This window comes from Cercospora beticola, chromosome 5 (assembly GCF_033473495.1).
Source record: "Cercospora beticola chromosome 5, complete sequence".
In the NCBI taxonomy this organism is placed as follows: Eukaryota; Fungi; Ascomycota; class Dothideomycetes; order Mycosphaerellales; family Mycosphaerellaceae; genus Cercospora; species Cercospora beticola.
This window is the reverse complement of record NC_088939.1, coordinates 3478960-3500225: the sequence shown is the minus strand read 5'-3', so window position 1 is coordinate 3500225 and position 21266 is coordinate 3478960. Positions and strand designations below refer to the sequence as shown.

General features: G+C 44.5%; 4 protein-coding genes across 4 annotated transcripts; 1 reads left to right on the top strand and 3 right to left on the bottom strand.

Moving 5' to 3' along the window:
- Positions 1-1870: 1870 nt before the first annotated feature.
- On the bottom strand, positions 1871-3113 carry RHO25_008582 (uncharacterized protein; the record flags this gene model as incomplete). The annotated part of the gene is made up of 2 exons (XM_023605059.2): positions 1871-2883; positions 2993-3113. The coding sequence occupies 2 exons, from the start codon at positions 3111-3113 to the stop codon at positions 1871-1873; spliced, it is 1134 nt and encodes a 377-aa protein (XP_023448502.1).
- An 831-nt stretch (positions 3114-3944) lies between these two features.
- RHO25_008581 (uncharacterized protein) lies at positions 3945-7962 on the bottom strand (the record flags this gene model as incomplete). The annotated part of the gene is made up of 5 exons (XM_023605060.1): positions 3945-4006; positions 4063-5714; positions 5792-7511; positions 7583-7780; positions 7842-7962. 5 exons carry the CDS (start codon positions 7960-7962, stop codon positions 3945-3947), a joined length of 3753 nt encoding a protein of 1250 aa, XP_023448499.1.
- Positions 7963-10620: 2658 nt separating this feature from the next.
- RHO25_008580 (uncharacterized protein) lies at positions 10621-11809 on the top strand (the record flags this gene model as incomplete). The annotated part of the gene is made up of 3 exons (XM_023605061.1): positions 10621-10656; positions 10723-11225; positions 11692-11809. The coding sequence occupies 3 exons, from the start codon at positions 10621-10623 to the stop codon at positions 11807-11809; spliced, it is 657 nt and encodes a 218-aa protein (XP_023448498.1).
- Positions 11810-15957: 4148 nt separating this feature from the next.
- Positions 15958-16882, bottom strand: RHO25_008579 (uncharacterized protein; the record flags this gene model as incomplete). Its single annotated transcript, XM_065603072.1, has 2 exons — positions 15958-16655; positions 16867-16882. The coding sequence occupies 2 exons, from the start codon at positions 16880-16882 to the stop codon at positions 15958-15960; spliced, it is 714 nt and encodes a 237-aa protein (XP_065459144.1).
- Positions 16883-21266: the final 4384 nt, after the last annotated feature.

The window sequence follows — 21266 nt, the reverse complement described above, 5'->3', positions numbered from 1 at the left end:
GCTTCTCACTAGGGTTCAACCGAGACTGCTAGAACACTCGATAGCTGCTCCACGAGATAGAGGCTGTATCAACGCTTTGTTCTCACCAGCTGGATCCTCACTTTCTGATACGCTTTTGCATATATCCTTTCCATTGGCACCACACAGTACATCACACGATAGCACGATCACCACCATTCATCACTTGTAACGCTCGTGGCAGCGGAGGAAGAGAGTGGTGCAGATTAGCGCTACGTGATCATCTGACGCACAAGTTAGTTGCCAAAAACGTGCGCTGTCCCATTCTGCATGTTGGCTCGCTTCGTAACGTGGCTCTCTACCGAGAAAGGGATGTTCACCTCGAGGTGCTAATATTGTGGCATGAATCGGTCCGTGCAGGGGAAAAACCTCCCATGCTTGGTCACGATTAGGGACTCAGCTTCCTCTGGTCTATCAGCACAGATTCCATTATAAAACACTAATCTAGTACGAGCTTCCGGCAACGTAGGACGGGAGGACCGGGAGGACAGACTGAGATAGGACAAAGTAAATGGGCTATTTGGAGCTCAGGAAGTTTTCGGGAGGTAATGTGATGACGTAATATTCGTACTGAGCCCTTTAGGTGCTTAGCGCTAGGCGGAATAAACTCCATCCATCCATCCATCCACCCAGAAGCTTGCCGACGCAATAGATACGAAACCTCATTGCTCCATTCGCGCCGCCCGAGTCACACCCAGTTGATGGAATCAAGTGTGTGTTGATTGATTGTGTGTCTATCAAGAAAGGACGAGAATCTATAGGAAAGGTGCAGGTAGGTGAATGGCTTGAGTGAATGCCAAGCCAGAAGCCTAAGGCTATGTATCAAGTCACCCCCCAGGTAAACGCTTATCAAGCGCGTTACCTGCCAATGATCACATAGATCAGGGTGTTGTTCAGTTCAGCACCCCCAGCTTCCTGCTGGTGGTGTTCAAGGTTCGGTTCAGCACCCCCAGCTTCCTGCTGGTGGTGTTCAAGGTTCAGTGGTTCAATACCTCCACATTATAGCATTCCGCTGCGGTAGGATTTCAGTTCAATTCAATGCCTCCACATTATAGCATTCCGCTGCGGTAGGACTTTATTTCAGCACCCCAGCTCCCTGCTGGTGATGTTCAAGGTTCAGTGGTTCAATAAGGTGTCGAGTTTAGAAAGGTGTCGAGTTCAGAAAGGTGTCGAGTTCAGAACGGTGTCGAGTTCAGAACGTGTTGTGTGGAGTCATGTATCTGTCCAGTTCCATTCCGTGTGCCTCAGCGTAGTGAGAGAGTGAAGGTACCTTCTCGCTGTCGTTCTTATTTCCAGAGGCTGTTGCGGCGTAGTAGAGCCTTAATGTCAATGTACCAGGTAGCGTAGTTTGATTCGCCTTTTAGCAGCTTCATGCCGCCTAAGGGCGTCTCAGTGCCTTTGAATTTGGCCGACATCTCGAGTCGGTTCAGTGTCGCAGTTTGTCGCGGTTGAGTTGTTCAGTGCGGAAGTGCGCAGGTCAGCGCAGAGAGCTTATAACCAGTTGATGGAATCAAGTGTGTGTTGATTAATTGTGTGTCTATCAAGAAAGGACGAGAATCTATAGGAAAGGTGCAGGTAGGTGAATGGCTTAAGTGAATGCCAAGCCAGAAGCCTGAGGCTATGTATCAAGTCACCCTGCACAGCTACATGTTGCTGTCCGCCAATATTCGCACCACACTCCGGACAGCGTGCAACTTCCATCGGCATCCCACACTCCCCAATAGCAAACTATCCACTGCCAGTCAGCATGCATACAACACATTCCAAAGACAAGACGTACCGGATGGCCATTAGCGCAATTATACCAGTAGCCGGAGTGGGTTGCGATTCCTTTCGACCCGCTCACCATCGCTTACTTGATCGCTTCAAGCTCCTGGTCTGTGACCTTCGCATACCATTCCTTTCGCAGAAGCTTCAAGGACTGGTTGACTGCTTCTAGCAGAGTCTCTGCATCGTGGAATCCGTGCTCGCATAGTATCGTTGCTTCCTCGAGCAGATTCCTAGCGTTGTCCCGTTCCCTGCTGGCCATTTCGCCGTCTTCCGGCTCGCGAAGTCCAGCTGTGTCGACTGCACAGATTAGTTGCGCGTAGAGGAGTGACAGCTCCATCGCTATCCTCTTCAGGGCCTTGTCCTTGCACTCGGCGATGAGCTTCCCACAAGATTGGAAAAAGGCTTGAGCCAGAGAGCGTTCGAACAATGCTAAAGAGGAAGCTGAATCGCCGTACTCAGCTCTCACCACCGGTACGATACGCAGCTTGTCTTCCAGGATCACGCCATCCGTCCTGACTCGCATCATATTCAACCTGAGTGCAATGCGGTCATCGCGCTCGCTGACGACTGGGATGTGCTCAAGCCTGAGACCTCCAAATGCACTCTCGAGACCGCTACTTCGTCCTATTGCATGGATAGTAGCGTCGTGGAGTTTGTGTGCAGGTTGGTGGTGCTTTGCCGTGCGCATCTGTAGTTTTCCGATGTCAGAGCGAAGCTTCAAGGCTGGCGTATACCGTGTTACAAGCTTCTGAGCGACTTCTCCGATACCTCGCTGACGTATGCCAACTAGAGTGGGGCCCAGATTCTCTCGGAAGACATCTTGACGAGAGGCTTGCAGGATCGTTTCTATCTCGATAAGTCTCCGCTCTATCTCTTGTACTGCTGTCTGGCCTGTGACGATGAACCGCTTGGACATCTCATCGACCACAGCCCGGTTGATCAAGCGGTTGTATCGATGTGTTGTGTATTGCTGGATCGGTCGCTGGCAATGCGGACACTTCGGAATTGCTGGTGACAACTTGGACGAAGTATCTCCCAGACCGATGACGTTACCGTTTGGGCCGATCTCGTAGACGTTGTTTAGTCCGATTAGTCCTGCATGATAGAGCGAACATATTAGCAAGATCCAGAAACAGCGTGTCCGCTGCATCTTTGAGTATCTTGGTTCAAACGTGAACAAGATCTGGGCCACGGCCATACGTACCGTCCAAAGTCTCTGTGGTGAAGAAATGCCCACAGCTAAGAGCAACGACAGGAGTCTCCTCGAGATTGATTTTTGCATACTCTTTGAATTCGATCATGTCGACGTGAGCATCGAGTTTCATTTCGCATGCTTGGCAAAATGCGGAGAGACAGTCTTCGCTGCATAATCCAGGGCATTGATGGCCACAAGGGAGTGACCGAGTGCAGCGCTCATCACACGGAAGGCGGTTGCAGGGTGCGGAGCATGGCATCGTACACGCTCCCTGATGTGAACACGACCATGTGCACGGCTCGATACACGGGGCACACGCTTCGTGGCATTTGAGGTCGCACCGAGAGTGTTTACATGCGACCTTGGATGAGTATTAGAAAGGAGCATTATGAAGACGGACAAAGAACTCACCTCGCACTTGGATGTGCAGAGCCCACAGTCCGACCCATCATGACACCGTTTGGGACAGGTATGGTCGCACGTTCCGAAATGCCGACCACACACCCTGGTACATTTATGATGTTCCACGGTTACATTTCCTTCGAGAGTTTTGCGGTTGCAAAAGCCACATGTGCCCGGACAAGTATGGCCACAGCGAAGGGGTGCGCCGCATGGGGTGGAGCATCTATATGTTTCGCTGTGCACATCTTCGTGGCAGCGTGCCACCACCTGGTGTCCACAGCCAGGTACTGTCTTCGTGACTACGGCATCGCATTTGATGGAGCTAAGATCTTGTGTGCGGAAGCACGAGACACTGTCCTTGGTATGGCCGCATTCGAGGTGCACGTCATCCACAGGGACGACACATCTGCCGCAAGGCTCGCCGCAAGTGGGCTTCTGGCAGGCATGGTTGCAAAGTTGATGTCGGCGTTGACAGGGCTGTTCGCACTGAAAGACTTCATGCATCGTGCGAGAGTGACATTTTGCTTGACATCGGTGTCCACATTCCGGGAGGCGGTCCTTACAAGGTTCCTGGCAACCACCTTCCGGGCTGCACCTCTGAAAGTCGTCTGGCTGCTGCACCTGGATCGCTGTGTCTACGTGTCGAGGACAGCATAGCCCCAAAGACGGGCCGACACAATCTTGAGCACGAAGCATATCGATGACTTTTTGCCACATCGGTACGCATGAGTACGTATCGATGTTGCCGACGAGGTACATTCCATGCTGTGCCCGGCTGAGAAGGACGTTGATGCGATTCGTGGTTTTGAGGAAGCCCACTCTTCGGGATTTGTTGCTTCGAACGAGAGAGATAATGATGATCTTGGCCTCCTCGCCTTGGAAGTTATCAACGGTGGCGATGCGGAGAAGCTCGCTAAGTTGCTTTTTCTCCAGCGGTTTTTTCTTGCTGTTCTGCTCGGCAGTGGCTTCTTCCATGATTGAGTCTTGAGCAGTGAACCTGTCTTTTATCAGAGCTTCTTCGTCTCGATCGCTTAAGACAATCTCAAAGTCTTGGCGCATCGCTGCGCGTAACCTCTGGAGCTGACCAGTATACGGGGTCAATACAGCGATGTCGCTAGTAGAGTAGACGCCCTGTCGAACTACATGGCGTACCAGAGCATGTACCATCTGGAGTTCCCACCCATTAGACTTTGATTTCTTATGGTGGTTCATGCTGTCGCCACCGTCATCTTCCATGTTGTTGTGGTCAAGCCAAAACACGTTCTTGCGCATGCCGACGACATTGGGCAGCTGTATTGTGCTTGGGTGATCATCCAGTCGTTTGTAGATTGTCTCTCGAATCAATGTAGAGATTTCAGGGCGCATGCGCCTCTGGACGTTCAGCTGAGCAAGAGGGATAGACGGTCTCCCGGGCTCGCCGACCGAGAGTCGTTCAAACTGGCTCCGATCCAGCTGATGCAGCTTACCGCGGTCGCTTTCGAGGGACAAGTCGAGAAAGTTATTGATCGACGGTCGCAGCTGTTGGTGGTCGCCGATTTGGATAAAATGTTCCACGGAAGGCAGTAATGCTGACATGACGTGCGGCTCCATTACCTCACCAGCTTCCTCACATATGACAACCTTGGACCGTACACGTCGTATAGTCGAGGAGTTCTTGGCAAGGCCGCTGGTCGTGATACCGATCACGTCCGAACTTTGCAGGACACGTCGGTTCACCTCCTCATGGACATTCGAGAGCTGGCGTTGGCTCTGTTCTGCATCCTCAACAACCTCGAAGAATTCAGCCGCTGCGTCTTCTTGAATTTCTTGTGTCCAAATCCCAACAAGTGCCTGTCTCTCGGAATACGAGAGCGCCTGGACATTCCGGTTTGCCTTCTCGACGATAGTGGTTCGATCCACAGCTCTGGCCGATGGCGCTCTTGTCGTAATCGCGTCGTCCTCCTGCTTGATGCCAGATGTCCATATTTCGAAAGGATGTCGCCCAACAGCGTTGAAGCCATCAACATCCACAGTGTTGAATTGCTCGCATATGCGTCGATGCTTTCGGGCGAGGTGATGTTGGAAAGCTCTCCATTCCGGTCGCTTTCTGACACCGTGTACTCGTCCCAAAATGCGCCCCGACCGATTTTCGTGTTCCTCTAGCGCGCGGTAAGCACTAGCAACTTGCCAGCCTTCCTGTCTACTTTTCGACTCGGACTTTGTAACGTTCCTGAGGTTATGACCCTCCAACATTTCTGATCGGCTCTGTCCTCCGATCCGAACGATCTTGCGAATCCCTGTAGCTATGAGATGCTCAAGGAACTGGTCCAGGGCATGGTTCGTGTAACACCTGAGAATTGCTGTTAGTTCATTTTCTTCAATATGTTCTCAACCTACGACTGTGCTGCACGCAGATGCAACACTTACACAACAATAATTGGACCTAGATTGGCCCTCGCTTTTACGCTCTGGAGAATTTGCATGATCTTCACTCCAACGTAAGACTTTCCAGTCCCGGGAGGACCTTGAATGAGGGCAAATTCTCGGGTGAGCGCAGCGATCAACGCCGAACATTGTCCACGATCAAGCCCCGTCTTGGTCTCCAACTCTGCCATCAGAGTGAGATCCTGATCCGTTGACATAGAAGGCAGTGACATGGCACTCGAGCCATGACCGAGAACGGCATCGAGAGGGAATTCGAATCCAGCATGCCGAGCGTACAATGGCGGAGGAATTTTGAGTGCGTTTCCAGTTTGTTCAACACGAGGTGGCAAGATCCACTCTTGAAAAGGCATCCGATTCAGGCGCTGCATATGTTGTAAACTCTTCAGTACGGGCGTAAATGTAGCGGGAAGCACGTGTGGAAATTCGAGCATAACACCGTGAACCTTCTCGCAGCTCAGCTTCAGCAGCAGTTCGACGTGTTGCTTATCTTGCGTAGCTAGCTTTGTTGTGATAGTCGCCATATTTTCGTTGTGAGTTAGGCTGCTGTCACTTCTTGGGTCGGTGTTTCTCTCGGCAACGGTGAGAAACAGGTGGTGGACACTAGATTCCTGGATCCAGAGAAAGGAGAGCAGTATGCCTTCTTCCAGACGTCTCGACTCCTCCCACCACTTTCGTTTATCAGGCCTTTGTTTCTTGCGAAAAGACCGAGGCTGTGGAAAGGAAATTCTTGCTTGCAGGCCACCACTTTTTTTGAGGAGCAGGTAGCTCACGAAGGCATTGCTGTAGCTGTAGGTACGACTGTCACTGAACACAGGCATTGGGTTTTTCATCTGCTTCGGGTCTCGCACAATAGTTTTCATGAAGCTGCCAATGTCGTTTTTCAGCTGGCCCAGAACATCGTGCCGAAGGAGACGGAAGTACGTGTCTATGTATCTCTCACGCCTGTTGTCGAGAAAGTGCGGCTGATCGGGATCGGTCGAAGGCAAGAACTCCTTGGCGTCGCTCATGATCTCATCCAGGGTGGGAAATATGTTCATTGTCGTGATGTCGACCTTGTCGTTGTCGTGGCGTCCTCCTGGTATTATCATATCACGCGGGTAGGATGTTTGGACGACTGTGGTCGACTTGTGCTGTTGCCCCGCGTCGCCTTCGGTAGACAGCAGGGTATTTGCACGCGCAACGACAGAGCGGAGGTCTCCAACTCGACTGATAATCAAGCTGGAGGTTACTAGAGACTCTTGCGGCATCGTATCAGCACAGTTTTCCAAAGAATCGAGTAGCTCCGGAAGACTTTCGTTGAACCTGGCTCTTCGCTCGCGTTGCAGTAGTTCCGAGAGGATTTCGAGGAGACCAACTAGGGTAGAGTTGATCGTTTCCACCGACGTCTTCCTGGTGGGATCGGCGAGGATTCTCCCGGCGATCTCGCAGACGTGCTGAAAGTACGGAACCGCTCTTGTGCCATTCGTTCCCGAAATAAAACTGTACAAGTTTCCCACGTACGTCTCCACAGAAAGGCAGTCAACCAGGGCCGGGTGCGTCATAACGAAGAAGAATGATCGTGAGACTTCAACAAAACTGTGATACCGACCATCTTTCGCTCGTCCGCAGAGAAGAGCTCGGATGTGCTGTCGACCAAAGTAGTCATCTTCATTTTCCAAATCTCTCGGAAGACTCTGCTTGCAGTCTCGGTCGTCTCCGTTGACTAGAACAATCATTCAGTACATGACCTCCCTAGTGTGGTGGCTGGATGATCGAAAGGCGACGGCGACATACGGATATTAAGAGCCTCGTCCCATAGCGACTGACTGTCTAGGCTGGCATTCTCTTGAGGTGGTAGCCGAATAGCGCTTCTCCAGGAGTTGTAACCAGCCCTAGCCTCCAGCTGCTCCAGCGTTTCGTCAACCCTCTTGTCTCGCTGTAACGATCTCTCGTCTCGATCATGAGACTTTGTACAGGATCTTCCATATTTGCCTACACACAGAAATTCGGTCAGCGCTTCATCGATGGAAGAATAGAATCAGTTCCATCGTACATATTCCCCGCTTGTGGTAGAAGCATATCGGTCGACTAGGCGCGGAATTACCTGCGCTGCGTCCAGGGTCACTTGGCCCTCCACGTTTCCCGGAGAATGATCCTCTGTTGTAGTATACCATGTCAGCAGTGGTTGGCTCGAGATGGAGAGACGAGGAGGGTGAGGAAGTAGCGGGATTTCCGACATTGACCACAAGGCAGAGTCGAGGTGGGACTTGCTGTAACAAACCGGCAAGCTCGAGCGTGTACCTCCTCTCCCTCAGGTGGCACAGGAATTTCGTTTCAGGTGTATACAACACATGCATAGCCGCTAAGGTGGTTGTGCGGCGATAGAGCATCAAGTCGACCCAATGAGCGACAAGGCACGGGCCGACAGCCCTGCTCAGCTCTGCCATGAGACTATCATGGAAGCGAGCCGAGCCACAGGATCGTGGTGTGCATATCCGTCCAGGCATGAATCATCCTGTTATAGTTAGATGAGGGGGAACTACCGTGTTCACATTACTAGCGATGCGCTAATTAGCTCTCCCCTAAACCCGCCTAGGCGATTATGTAGCTAATATTAGGTGTACTGCTTACGACTTAAACGTATAGCTATAGCTATTAGCGACTATAAGAGCCTTAGGCGGCGCGAATAGAGTAGCTATCTATTTAGAGTTCTAGCTACCTCGAAACTATAGACTTATTCCTCTATAGATATAGATAGTTCTATTTACGCTACGCTCTCTATATATTTCGCGGCTTCGTAGATCTTATAACTCTAATTATAAGTAAAGAGATAGAGTAGAAACGCGATTATTATTATATAGCTATAGAGTTAGATAGGCTTACTATAGATATAGCTCTAAAGAGGTTAGTTTATAATAATTCTATTAGAAGTACTAAACGATTAGTAGACTAATAGTATCTACGAGACTAGGTCGTACTTAGATATAATTATTATATATTACTATAGTACGCTTCTTATATATATATATAAAGATATCCGGTTAGTAATTAGATATAAAAGATCCGATTATATACTTATTTAGAAGAATAGAGCTAATATTACTATAGATCGGAGATCGACTTAGTATTTTACTTTCTTCTATAAACTAGATATAATAGTCTACTATCTACTAGTACTTATTTTATTTCGATATAACTCTAGATAGTTTATATAACTAACTTAAGATTTTCTACTCGAACTCTCTTTTTGCTCTTCTTTAGTACTCTAAGCTAAGAATCGAACTAGTATACTACTTTATCTTATATTACTTTTAACCTAGTAGCTATATATCTATATAAAGTATTCTCGACTATACTAATACTACGTAGAGCTATTTAACGCTAATATTCTATACTTTCTTATAGCTTCTATAGTATGTACTTAACTAGAGCGCGCCGCTAGTCTCTCTTTAATTAGTAGTATAAGCGACTCGCGTTATATTTAATAGTAATAAGAATATTAGTAGTTACGTTAGCCTTACTATACCTACCTATTACTAAGGTTACTAGGTCTAGTATAACTTTAAGTAGAACTAGTATATCTACGTCTCTCCTCTCGCGCTTATAGACGAGTAATAAACTCTCTATAGAGAGAAGTATCCTTTTCGAGTTTACTAGTATAATAGTACTTAGAGCGTCTATATATAGCTATAATAGTATCGGTAGGCTATCTAGAATTCCTCTAGCCTAGTCTAGGCCTATAGAAGTATAGTTACGATCGCGATAGAGGAATAATAACTAAAAAGTAAGTCTAAAATAGAATAGACTATTACTACTATTATAACTACTACTAATATATTAATATTAACTTTACTTACTATCTCTATTATTAGTAGTACTACTATCTATACTACTTATATAACTAATAAGCTTACTAATAGATACGTCGAAGAAGAGAATAATTACTTCGAAAATATAGATTATATCGATAAAGTTTATAATATTATAAGTATCTACGATTACTATATATTATTTCTTATATATCTAGCTACCTATAGAGTATATATATATAGTACTACTACGAATAGCGATCTCCTCTCTATTAATTAACGAAAAGTTTAATTATTACTTAATAAGAAGAAAGAGTAGTATTAACTTATAAAACCTAAGAACCTTTATTTATAGAAAGTTATAGGCTAGACTAAGACGACTAGTATCGATACTTTATAGCTATCTCTATATACGGATCTAATATAAACTTTATATTTTATTAGAGTCTAGAGCTATTATTCGTAGAGTCGCTAGTACTCTACTTTAAGTACCTAGAGTTAATAAGTAGAAAGTTCTAGAAGTCGTAGTATAGTAGTAGCTATTAGTCTCGTCTTATAGCTACTATAGCTCTAGTCTAGGTTAAAGTATAGCTAGTAGAGCTTAGCTACTATAGATTATATATTTATATTTCGTTCTTTTCGAGAGCTTTTATCGATATAGTAGCTATAATAGCTATCTTAATTAATACTTATAGCGCTCTCGTTACTTTTCTCGATAGTCTTCTAGATTATAAGAGCTACCTACTAAAATTATATATTAACCTTAAGAGAAAAAATCTATCCTATTATAGTATAATCTCTCTAGTTATAATACTTATATACTCGCGAGATATAGTATATTTAGTCGACGTTACTACGCTAAATAGCGAGGTTTTTACGATAAAAGCTACTAATAGACGAACGCTATAGCAGATCCTCGAGTCTATAGACATTACTAAGGTCTTTTTCGATATCTAGCATAATTCGGACGCGCTTTACGCTTTGTACGGCGTCCGTGTTAAAGGAATCTGCGATCTCTAGTTAATGCAGCTTACTACAAGGATCTCTAACCGAAAACATGTTAATAGACTTGCAAAATGTATCGAGAGAGATTCGACTCTTAGTAGCGCTAAGAAAATGAAATAGGACAAAGTCAAGAAGAAGGGTTGTAGGCTTTTCGCCCCAGAGCACGGAGGCGACTATGCTGTGTTCGATCGGAGACCACTGGCCAAGGAAATCTTGGATTATAGCACGCAGGACGTGATCCACATGCCAAATCTCTGGAATGTGTACCGGCCAAAGCTCTGTGATGCCTGGTGGAACAAGATCGTGGAGGAGACGGAGAGACGCATCAAGCAGTCTCAGGCCGAAGCTTTCGACAGCAAGGGAAAGCACATGGCGGAGGCGCCAGTAGGGTGGCGGTACTGGCAGCCGACACCTGCACAGAAGAAGGTCGGGATGTTGCACAAATTCCAGGGCGGTAAAGCAATCAAGGAGAAAGCGGCTGTGCCAGTCCATCACACCGTCGACCTCGCGGACTTGTTGGAAAGCATGAGTTCCTCGATCATGACGAGTTTGAACGAGAGGCAGAAGACTTTGCAGCGTGCGACTCAGAGTGCGGCTACTGTGGTGCTTGTGTCTACTAGACCGTACGTGTTAAGTAGGGCAGAAGATAGTTCTTTGCAACTTCTACTCTATAAGAGGTCAGATAGATCAGCTAAACCGTCCTTGCTCTTACTGTAGCAGAGTTCGGCTTTGCAGTGGTAGTGGTACGAGTAGCTGCGCACCCGTCCAGTAGTCGTGTTTGTACCCGAAGGTTTGTTCTTAGTGTCTATAACCTATCTACATCCGGTCTTCAACAATGCCATCGAACGTTGCATGGCATTTCAAGACCAAAAACATGGTGGTGGCCACAACTTGCGCTGGATGTATCAGTAGGGGGTTCGGTTCGCCCGATCATCTTGCTAGCCAGACGAACCAGACTATGGACTTACAAGTCCGGAGAGCAAGGACTCTGGCAGAGCTCATCCCTCTTGACAAATTCCCATGTAGTGTCGCCGTGTTTTGTCCTCACGAGCCTGTTGTCCTTCCCGACAACACTAACCACCAGTAAAGAACTCCCCCAGTCCGGGAACAACAGCTCATAGCCTCCTTTGGGAATGCGCCGTGGCGTAAACAGCTCATGCCCCTTCAAATGAGAGACGCGAGCGCAGATGCTGCTCTCGCCAAATAATGTACCGTTGTGACCCATATATTTGCAAGCTTTCTGATTTGAAGAAGCCGAAATATTCATCCTTCCAGACGCACTGCCAAAGATTGCTTGTGTCTATGGACGCCACACCGATCGACACGAGCTGGAGCGCACTATCCGGCCCAAGAGTAATAGCACGCTAGGTGTTATGCATCAAAATGACATATGTATTGTAGGCGTACGGTACATCGTGATGCACGTCCAAGTCCCAAGCTTCAACTCTTTCGGTGGGGGTAGCATCGCTAGTCGAGCTCGGCGTCTTGCTGGTTTTGCCCATGGCGAATGGCTCTGAACCCAAGTTACTTTCCAGGTCCCGCAGCTGCATTTCGGAGGAAATGTCTCTTGGCGTTGAAACATTCGTGGTCTCACGATTTCGAAGTCCAGATAGACTAAATACCGAGTTTGCTACGGGAGAGGATGATGAATGGCTGCCTATCGTGACGCTGCGGAATGGCGCGTATAACTAGCAAGTGTCAAATACTATCGTTTGCTCTGAGTGTGAGAGCGATATGCCTCCAAAGGCGTCGAATGAATCCAGATCCCGCAGGCTCAGCAATATCGCAGTGGTGATAGCTAGGGATGTGATAGGGATTTAATAGCTTAGAATAGAAGGTAATCTCTCGACATTGAGGCGATGCACGGCAAGGTAGAAGAGGCATGGCTTGGCGGTCCTGCGAAGATTTTCTGGAGGCAATAGAGCGACTTGTAATACGTAAATAAACAAGCTTAGTAGATCGCGAGGATTATACGAATATAAGAAACGCCTTATTCTACGGACAAACTACTATTTATAACCACTTAGTACGAGCACGGAAAGCGCCTTATTAAGGCTAACTATATACTAGTCTAAATACGAATAAGGCCTAAGTAGTATACTAGGACGTAGTACGAACTAGCGATAATACCGGCGCTCGTCTAATAGACTATATAAAACGTTCGAATTACGAGATAGTACGTAATAACTAATATACGTATTAGTATAGTAATCTCGTAAAATTTTAGCTACGTAAGTACGAGTTTAATTATTACTAGACTTGCCTTATATATATAATACCTAAATTACTTAAATAGTAGCTCGATATAGAAAATAGCTTATACTACTATATATACCTACTTATCTATTAGAGCGCTAGTCCTTTATTATTAAAAATAGACGAAGAATATATTAAATAGAAAGCTAATAGTATAGAGTTATTAGCGGACTTAAGCGAGTCGATTATATCTAATATAACTTACGTTACTAGCGTCGATCTACCCGAATAACGATAGAGCTACGTTATAGTACGTTCTAAGTACTAGTAATTACTACTATTTCCTTAGAATTCTTAGTCGTAGTAATAAAATTCTAGCTTAAAGTCGAGCTCGCTACTTCTATATCTATAATATTAAACCTAAGAGCTACGAGCTATATAAGACTATAAGAGATCCTCTATATTCGTTTAGCTTCGCTTAATCTATTCTCCTTTATATAACTCTAGTCTATATAAGTATAAGGAAAGGATTAGCTACTAAGCCTCTAAGCTATAATAGCTCGAGTCGTAACGCCTACTTTCGCTCTATATCTATATTCTAGGCGCGATATTAACTAGTTAGCTAGAGAGAGCTATAGCTTAGCTTTACTTTATATAAGTTACTTTATATAAGTTATAAGTATATATCCGAGTATTAGAGTTAGAATAGGCTCCGAATATAATATATACTAGATACTTTCTACTCGTATATCCTTCTAAATTTTATTCTAGAAATAACTATATTTATATAAAGATATTTATATCTATTATAGAATATATATATAGGCGCTATAAAAGTAGAATAGGATATATAATAACTACTATCTACGCCGAGAAGAACTATAGTTACTTTAGAGAGGAACTAACGAAAGACTATACTAATACTATTAGCGAGATACTTAGCGTACTTTTAATAGCTATAGTAGTACTAGATAAAGCTATATAGGTACTTAAGGAAATTATACGCAACTCGGGATAGTAGGATATATAGACTATAATAGCGCTACTCTTAGTAATAGAAGACTTACTAAGGTCCGGGAAAGATATAGCTTCTACTATAGAAGTCGCTATAGATCGGGTAGTTTATAAGGTAGCTAAAATTCTAGAGCTCGTAAAGTAATTTATAAAAGAATACTCTCTTATAGTCGGGATTATTTATACTATTATTACCCTCGGAGTACTTTATATCTTCTAGCCTATAGTTCTCGAATTACTAGGATTTAGTTTAAATAGGCCGATTATAGGTATTAAAGCTACGACTACTTCCCTATATCTTACTTACTATTCTATAGAAAGTTTTATAGCCTACTAGTAGAGTTTATACTTAGATATACTATATAGATCTTTATTTATATATCTATAGAGACTTAGAATAACTCGCTTAGCCTAGGAGTAGATTTACTACTCTAGATTTTATCTAGGCTACTAAATACTACTCCGTAAATAAAGCTAATATAATAATACTCGTACCTAATACTAAGTATACTATCGCTATCGCTATAAATAAGCTACTATATATAATTAAATCTTAGAAAGTATAGTCGTACTCGCCGCTAATAGTACTCTCGCCGAGTAACTCCCTTTAGCTACGCTCGTATTAAATCGAATTAAACTATAATAGGACGAAACGAGAGATAGATATTACTTCTAACTAGCGCGCTACTCTATACGCTCTATTAATCTTATATACTATACGAATCGGCCTACGTTATTTTCTAGGTAAGTAATAGTTATATATAAAGGCTACTATTCCTCCGACTAATAAAGCTTACGATAGAGTATTCTATAGTCGAGTAGTTATAAGATAACGAGCGCTAGGTTCGAAAATAATAAGCTTATTATCTGCTATTTTTATTATAACGGGAGCTAAGTAGTTATAGCCTATAGTAAAGTAAAGTACGATAGGGAGTATTATAGGTATCGTAGAGAGTCTTACTCTTTAAATATAGCTAAAAGGCGGGATCGAAGCTTAGCTAGATAACCTAGTAGCCTATATATTATTCGTATTAAGCTAGCTATATCGCGTATACGAAGAGATTATATATAGTAACTAGCTTAACTTGCTCGTCGATTATACGATTAGCCTATTAAAAAAGCTCTAAGCGTTATATAAAACACCTATAGGCGGAGATCTCCTATCCTAAAGTAAGAAAGATTACTCTCTAGAACACTTTTAACTATAGTAGAATACATCTTATTAATACCTATATACTATAGCTTCGCCTACGATAGAGAGCGCTATTCTCTAGCTCCCGTTCTATAGCTCTTCGAAAATCGTAGTTATAGGTTATTATAAGTAGTAGACAAGGCTAGCGATCGGAATATTCGGTTCCTTAGAGCAATAGAATATTATTAAACTAGTACCGCAACTTTCTAAGACGGCGTGAAATTTGCCGATAAGAGGGCCGCATCGCAAGGCTGTCGAAGTCCAACGATCACAAATTATAGCCAGGATATAGCTAATAAAAAGCATAACTTCCTAATAGGCAGCAGGAACACTATCTGCGGAGTCAACACGCGCTATCAAATCATGCGAATCGTACTCTAGGCTACCGATGTTCGAGTGAAATGAGCGTTCCTAGAGAGCTGCGGAACCTGTAGTATAGCGTTCTAAGGCGTGCGAAGCGGCCCGGCAAATGCGGACAAGGAAATCCTTACGTAGGAACAACGTAGCTATTAGCGACTCAATCTTAATGTCCAGCAAGGTCTCTAAACTAGCTCGCGTCAGCATTTGTTCAGGCTGCAAGGGAACACACGTACGTGGAATTGGGTATCACCGTCGGAAACAGGGCTAAACCGCCGAGTCCGTAGTCCGAGAGGATGCGATGCCACAACCTCCCCGCACTTAACCGGTTTTTGAGACGCATCCGAGTATAGAACAAATGCTCGAATACATGTTCGGTCTTATAGCATACTAGATATGTCCTTCTCTATGATAGTTGATAGCATAGAAGAACGACATGCTCAAATTCACTTTTAAATACTCTTAGCTAAACGCAAATCGGGAATCCATTTTTTCTTCCTTTTGGGAACCATTCTCTGCGATGGTCTAGCACTTCTCCTACGCGCGCGATTCTGCAGACCTTTGGGTATTCGTTAGTGAGGTCGATTTGAGTTTAATTACTCTGTAGTCTTGTCATTATATGCGTCTCGCTTGTGGTCGAACGGGAAGGCAGTGCCAGCGCTGTAGATCGTCCGCTTCTCGACATCTTCACCGTCCGCAGCTCGCTTATAGCCGAACGGGAAGGCACTGCCAGCGCCGTAGATCGTCCGCTTCTCGACATCTTTACCGTCCGCAGCTCGCTTATAGCCGAACGGGAAGGCACTGCCAGCGCCGTAGATCGTCCGCTTCTCGACATCTTCACCGTCCGCAGCTCGCTTGTAGCCGAACGGGAAGGCACTACCAGCGCCGTAGATCGTCCGCTTCTCGACATCTTCACCGTCCGCAGCTCGCTTATAGCCGAACGGGAAGGCACTGCCAGCGCCGTAGATCGTCCGCTTCTCGACATCTTCACCGTCCGCAGCTCGCTTGTAGCCGAACGGGAAGGCACTACCAGCGCCGTAGATCGTCCGCTTCTCGACATCTTCACCGTCCGCAGCTCGCTTGTAGCCGAACGGGAAGGCACTGCTAGCGCCGTAGATCGTCCGCTTCTCGACATCTTCACCGTCCGCAGCTCGCTTGTAGCCGAACGGGAAGGCACTGCCAGCGCCGTAGATCGTCCGCTTCTCGACATCTTCACCGTCCGCAGCTCGCTTGTAGCCGAACGGGAAGGCACTGCCAGCGCCGTAGATCGTCCGCTTGGCTAGCTCGTTGTCGGCTAGGGCAAGGATTAGTGACGTCTGGAAGGCGATTACATTGTTCCGTGATGCTTGCCTAGCGGAAGTGCTCTGGCAGCAACGCTGACGGCAAATGCGCTGAGGATGAAGACAGCGACCTTCATTGTAAATGTCTTTCTTGACAGGTAGTCTGTGTAGTCGTTGAGAATGTTGGCGTTGTCTAGGCGAGAAGGTCGGACTGCGTTGGCGAACGAAACGATAGTGACATTTGCTATATATTTATGCTCTTCGGGCAGTGGCATAAACGACTCGTGCCAGCGGGAACTCTGTACAAGGGTCAGACCAGTGCTGAGCAAAGTCGGTGGAACCTTGTTCATCAATCAATCTGGACTGAGACTTTCCTCCTCGTCTTACTGAGTAAGTTTCACCGAGAGACACATATACTAGGAGACTGAACAGGCGAATAAGAATGTAAGCAAAGGCAGAATGGACGGAGAAACACCAGGAATGCTTAGACTTGTTCACAAGGTTTTATCCGTCTAGTATGCGGGGTTCTGTCAGTCGCACGCCACCCTCTGGCTAGAGCTCGGAACGAGGGAGGAAATGTCTGAGAGACCCCCGGATGCATCAGACTCCTCTCCTCGTCTAGGGTATTTTCGCCGAGAAATCGATGTACCGTAAAATTTGACGATTGAGCCAGAATCCCAGCAGACGGAGAACGCGAGGGGAACCAACAGGAGTGCCTGTACTTCTATCGGGACTATGGCACCTGACTACTATTGTTACTAAGAACTTGCATACTAAGTCTAGGTTTTCTCTCTGGAACAGACAGATGATATTGCCATCTGGGTGACGGCTTCGATAGTCTGTCAAGAAGGTATACTCAGTGGGTTTTGTCCTTTTCGTCTCGGCTTTACGATGTCTCGAGAATCCTCAATCCCCAGATATGTTACCAGGACTCAAGAACTGAAGCCGAACAATATGATACAAGAGATCGAGGCCCTTCTCCCACTGGAAAGCAAGACGAGGCTCCGCGGAAGACGATCGATCTACTGCTGGTCCAGCTGCTGGATATTCCTTGCACTCCTGACGCTCAATCTGTTTTCGATGCTCATAGCATATTCGTATGGCAGGTTGGAAGCTTACCGCGCTTTCTCCGAAGACCCGGATGGTAGTGCGTACCCCCAGCCTGGATCAAGACTTGTCTAAAACAATGGAAGCTAAAACGACATAGTCGAAGAAGTATACAAGAGCGTAGACAGGTCTTTAAAGACACGCGCCTTCTCCACGTTCGATCCGTTCAACAATAGAAGTCGCTTCACTGCCCGTCCAGGTCCAGATGTTGACAATGCCTGGGACGAAATCGGCGCAGGCAAAAGCACAACGCTTCTTCCTCTTAAATTTGGGCACATCTTTGGGCTAGATCCACAGCATTATTTTCACGTTAGGCCCCCGCAGTGGGGAGACCATCGGGAAGGATATGCAGTCCAATTCTGGGCGACTCATGATCTTCACTGTGTGGTAAATTCCTTTCCTGCCCCATCACCATTAGTAGCTTTCGAGCCTTGACATCTTCCAGAATCAACTTCGAAAATCGTTATACTATAATCATGATTACTACAAGGCTCGGGGTGCACATCTGAATGAAACGGAAGAAGAGCACAGGTCTCACATAAGTAAGTTCAACACTGTTCAGCTTACGGGATGATGAACAAGAGAACGAATAACTCGTGTAGATCACTGCATCGACATTCTGCGCGAGCGTGTGATGTGTACAGCGGATGCTCGAGTAATACCGACCGCCTGGGGACCCGGAGAATTCGACTTTGCTACAAAACGCAAGTGTCACGACTATGATTCATTACTTGCTTGGGTGAACAAGCACAAACTTACAGAGGAGGATCGAGCAGATCCACTTGTGAGATGGGATCGAGTAGAAATTCCTTCCGATGCTGTTTTTGGGGCAGCAGGATATCATCTGGTAGAATAGCATAGCAGAGGCTGTTGAACGACCTCGTTTTCTGAGAATCCTGACATGGACCAATCAACTCGCAAGTATAGTACTATCTCAAAAGTCTGTTACCTTGGCGACTTGGCATGGATTCTCCATCTGATTCAAGCTTGTTTGATCGTGTGTTTCTCAACACTATGTCGCTATATAGTTCTTAAACTGCCTAAGTAATTTAATAAGTACCTTATCTATTACTTTGTCGCCTTAGTTTGTCGCTATTGTCTTAGTACTTAGTATACTAGCCCTCGGTATTAATAATAGCCTATATTCTTCGTAGTATTAACTCTAGTACTATATAGATCCGGTATAATAGTATTTAATTCTATACTAGTAGCAATATACGTTCTAGTTCCTTACGCTATCTATTAGGATTAGTTATATCGTTAAAATAAGGTAATACCTTATAGACTATATTCTTAAGAAGCTACTAAAAGTACTTAATTAGATTAAGGTTAGAGCTATATAGAGGCTAGTCCTTTAGTATCTTAATACCTATTCTTAGGAACTAGTTCTTAGTCTTTTTTATAGTATAGATTAGTATATTATCTTATATAAATACCTAACTTTCTTTAATTTAAAGTAGAAGGCCTTCTTCTAGAGTTTAGAGATAGGATATAGCTAAATAGCTACTCTTCTATAACTCTAGATCTCTCTTTATAATAACTAACTCTAACCTATTAGAATTACTCCTAATTATAGATAGATAGATAACTCTTATACGCTAGTCTATCTCTTTTAACTAGAGTAAGTAGTACGCCCTATATTTTTCGTAGGTAGAAAAGCTCTCGTACTAGTACTCTAGTAGAAAAACCTCCTCGTGTCTTTATATTTTATAGTAAGCTCTATATAGCCTACTGCTTCTATAGTTTCTAGTTCTCCTTAGGATAATTTATATTATCTTAATAGTTTATTAGATCCTTTATAATATAGTTTTCCTTAGTTATTTCTTATATTATTAAGTACTTAGGAGCCCGATCCTCTTGCCTACTAGCTTAGGGACTCTAGCCTATATATATAGTCTTTATCTCTATACTAGTATCTATATTAATCCTATATCTAACTCTTTCTTACTAGTTCCTAGAGTAGGTATCTTTCTATATAAATCCTACTTAGATTTTAACCTTCCTTAGTACCTAGTTATATAACCTATATCTAGAGAAATTCTAGTTTTTATAGAATATCTAGAATAGTAGTAGGTGTCTTTATAGATAGCTCTAAGTATAGTATAGAGTTAGATAGCTTATATTAGATACTCTGCCTTTAGACTTAAGGTTTCTAGAGAGCTCTAGAGTAGAAGGACTAGTCTACTTTAGAGTCTTCTATTTTAGATAAAAGGCTCCTAGTAGCTAATTGTCCTAGTATCTATAGAGGTACTACTATTCCTTTCTTCTATTTCTACTATCCTTACTCTTTCTTATTAAAGCCTTCTTTTAGGTATATTTAGTTCCTTCTCTTTAGCCTATTTAAAGCCTAGGTTACTACTCTAGCCTCTAGATCTATAGTAGTATTTACTACCTAGAAGGGCTATCCTATAGTCGAGTATTAGAATCTTATAGTAGTTATACCGCGCTAGCGTCGTCTTCGTATTCTTAGGAGCTCTCTAATCTCTCTAGGTCGAAATTCTAGACTTTTTATCGCTTTCTTTCTATCTCTATAAGTATCTAGCTACTCTATACTTTACTAGTATAGCCGAAGCTATCTATTTCTACCTACGACTACGTAGAGGTATATAATAGGACTTCGTAGGCTACTCCTAATTATAGCCTAAACTATAATAGAGATACCTCTATCTTTAGAGTATATTTAGATTATCTCTTAATTCTATTTCTAGTATAGAGTATAGAATACCTAGTCGCGTTTCTTGCCGCTGCCTCTCTCTATAGAACACTCGTCTAAAAATACGAACTTTAGCTAGTCTACTACTATTAGATAGATATATTTTTTAGCGAACGATAGTCTAAGAGTAGTATAAACCTCTAATAATATAGGCCTACGTACTATCTTCTAAGAACGGATATTATATACGTCGAGAACGCGTCGGAGAGTAGAGGTAGATATAGTAAGGCTAAGCTCGCGTTTAAGGCTAGTATATATAATTTTAGAGTTCCTTCTAACTAGATTTATAAGCTTTCGCTAGCTATATCTATTAAGAGCCTTTAGTCGTCCTATACGTAGTTTTAAGAGTATAGTACTAGTATTATAGACGTTCTAAATAACCTTACGTATAGAGTTTAGAAGCGCGTTTTCTAGCTCTATAATCTTAGCGATTACTAGGCTACTACGCGCTATACTATATATCTAAGCTCTATACTATAGACTGAACTCATAATTATAAACGTAATTATAAGAGATAGGCCTTAGAGGCGTGCGTGGCGTGTTTATGTTGTGGTTTGAATTAATCCTATAGAAAACACGCGTTCAAAAACACGCGAATTTCTGACGTCAGAGGACAGACTTTTGAGAGGTCACTGTACATGCGTGGTGTCCGAAGCGAGCGCGGAGGCAGTCCCAGACCGGTGGAGGTCGACCACGTACAGGGCTGTCGGTAGGACCACCACTCGTTTCTCCGGCCATTTTTCGTGTTCCGAGGGCGACGGCGGGATTCCATCGTCTTCAAGCGTCCTTGCGCATGCTCGAAACG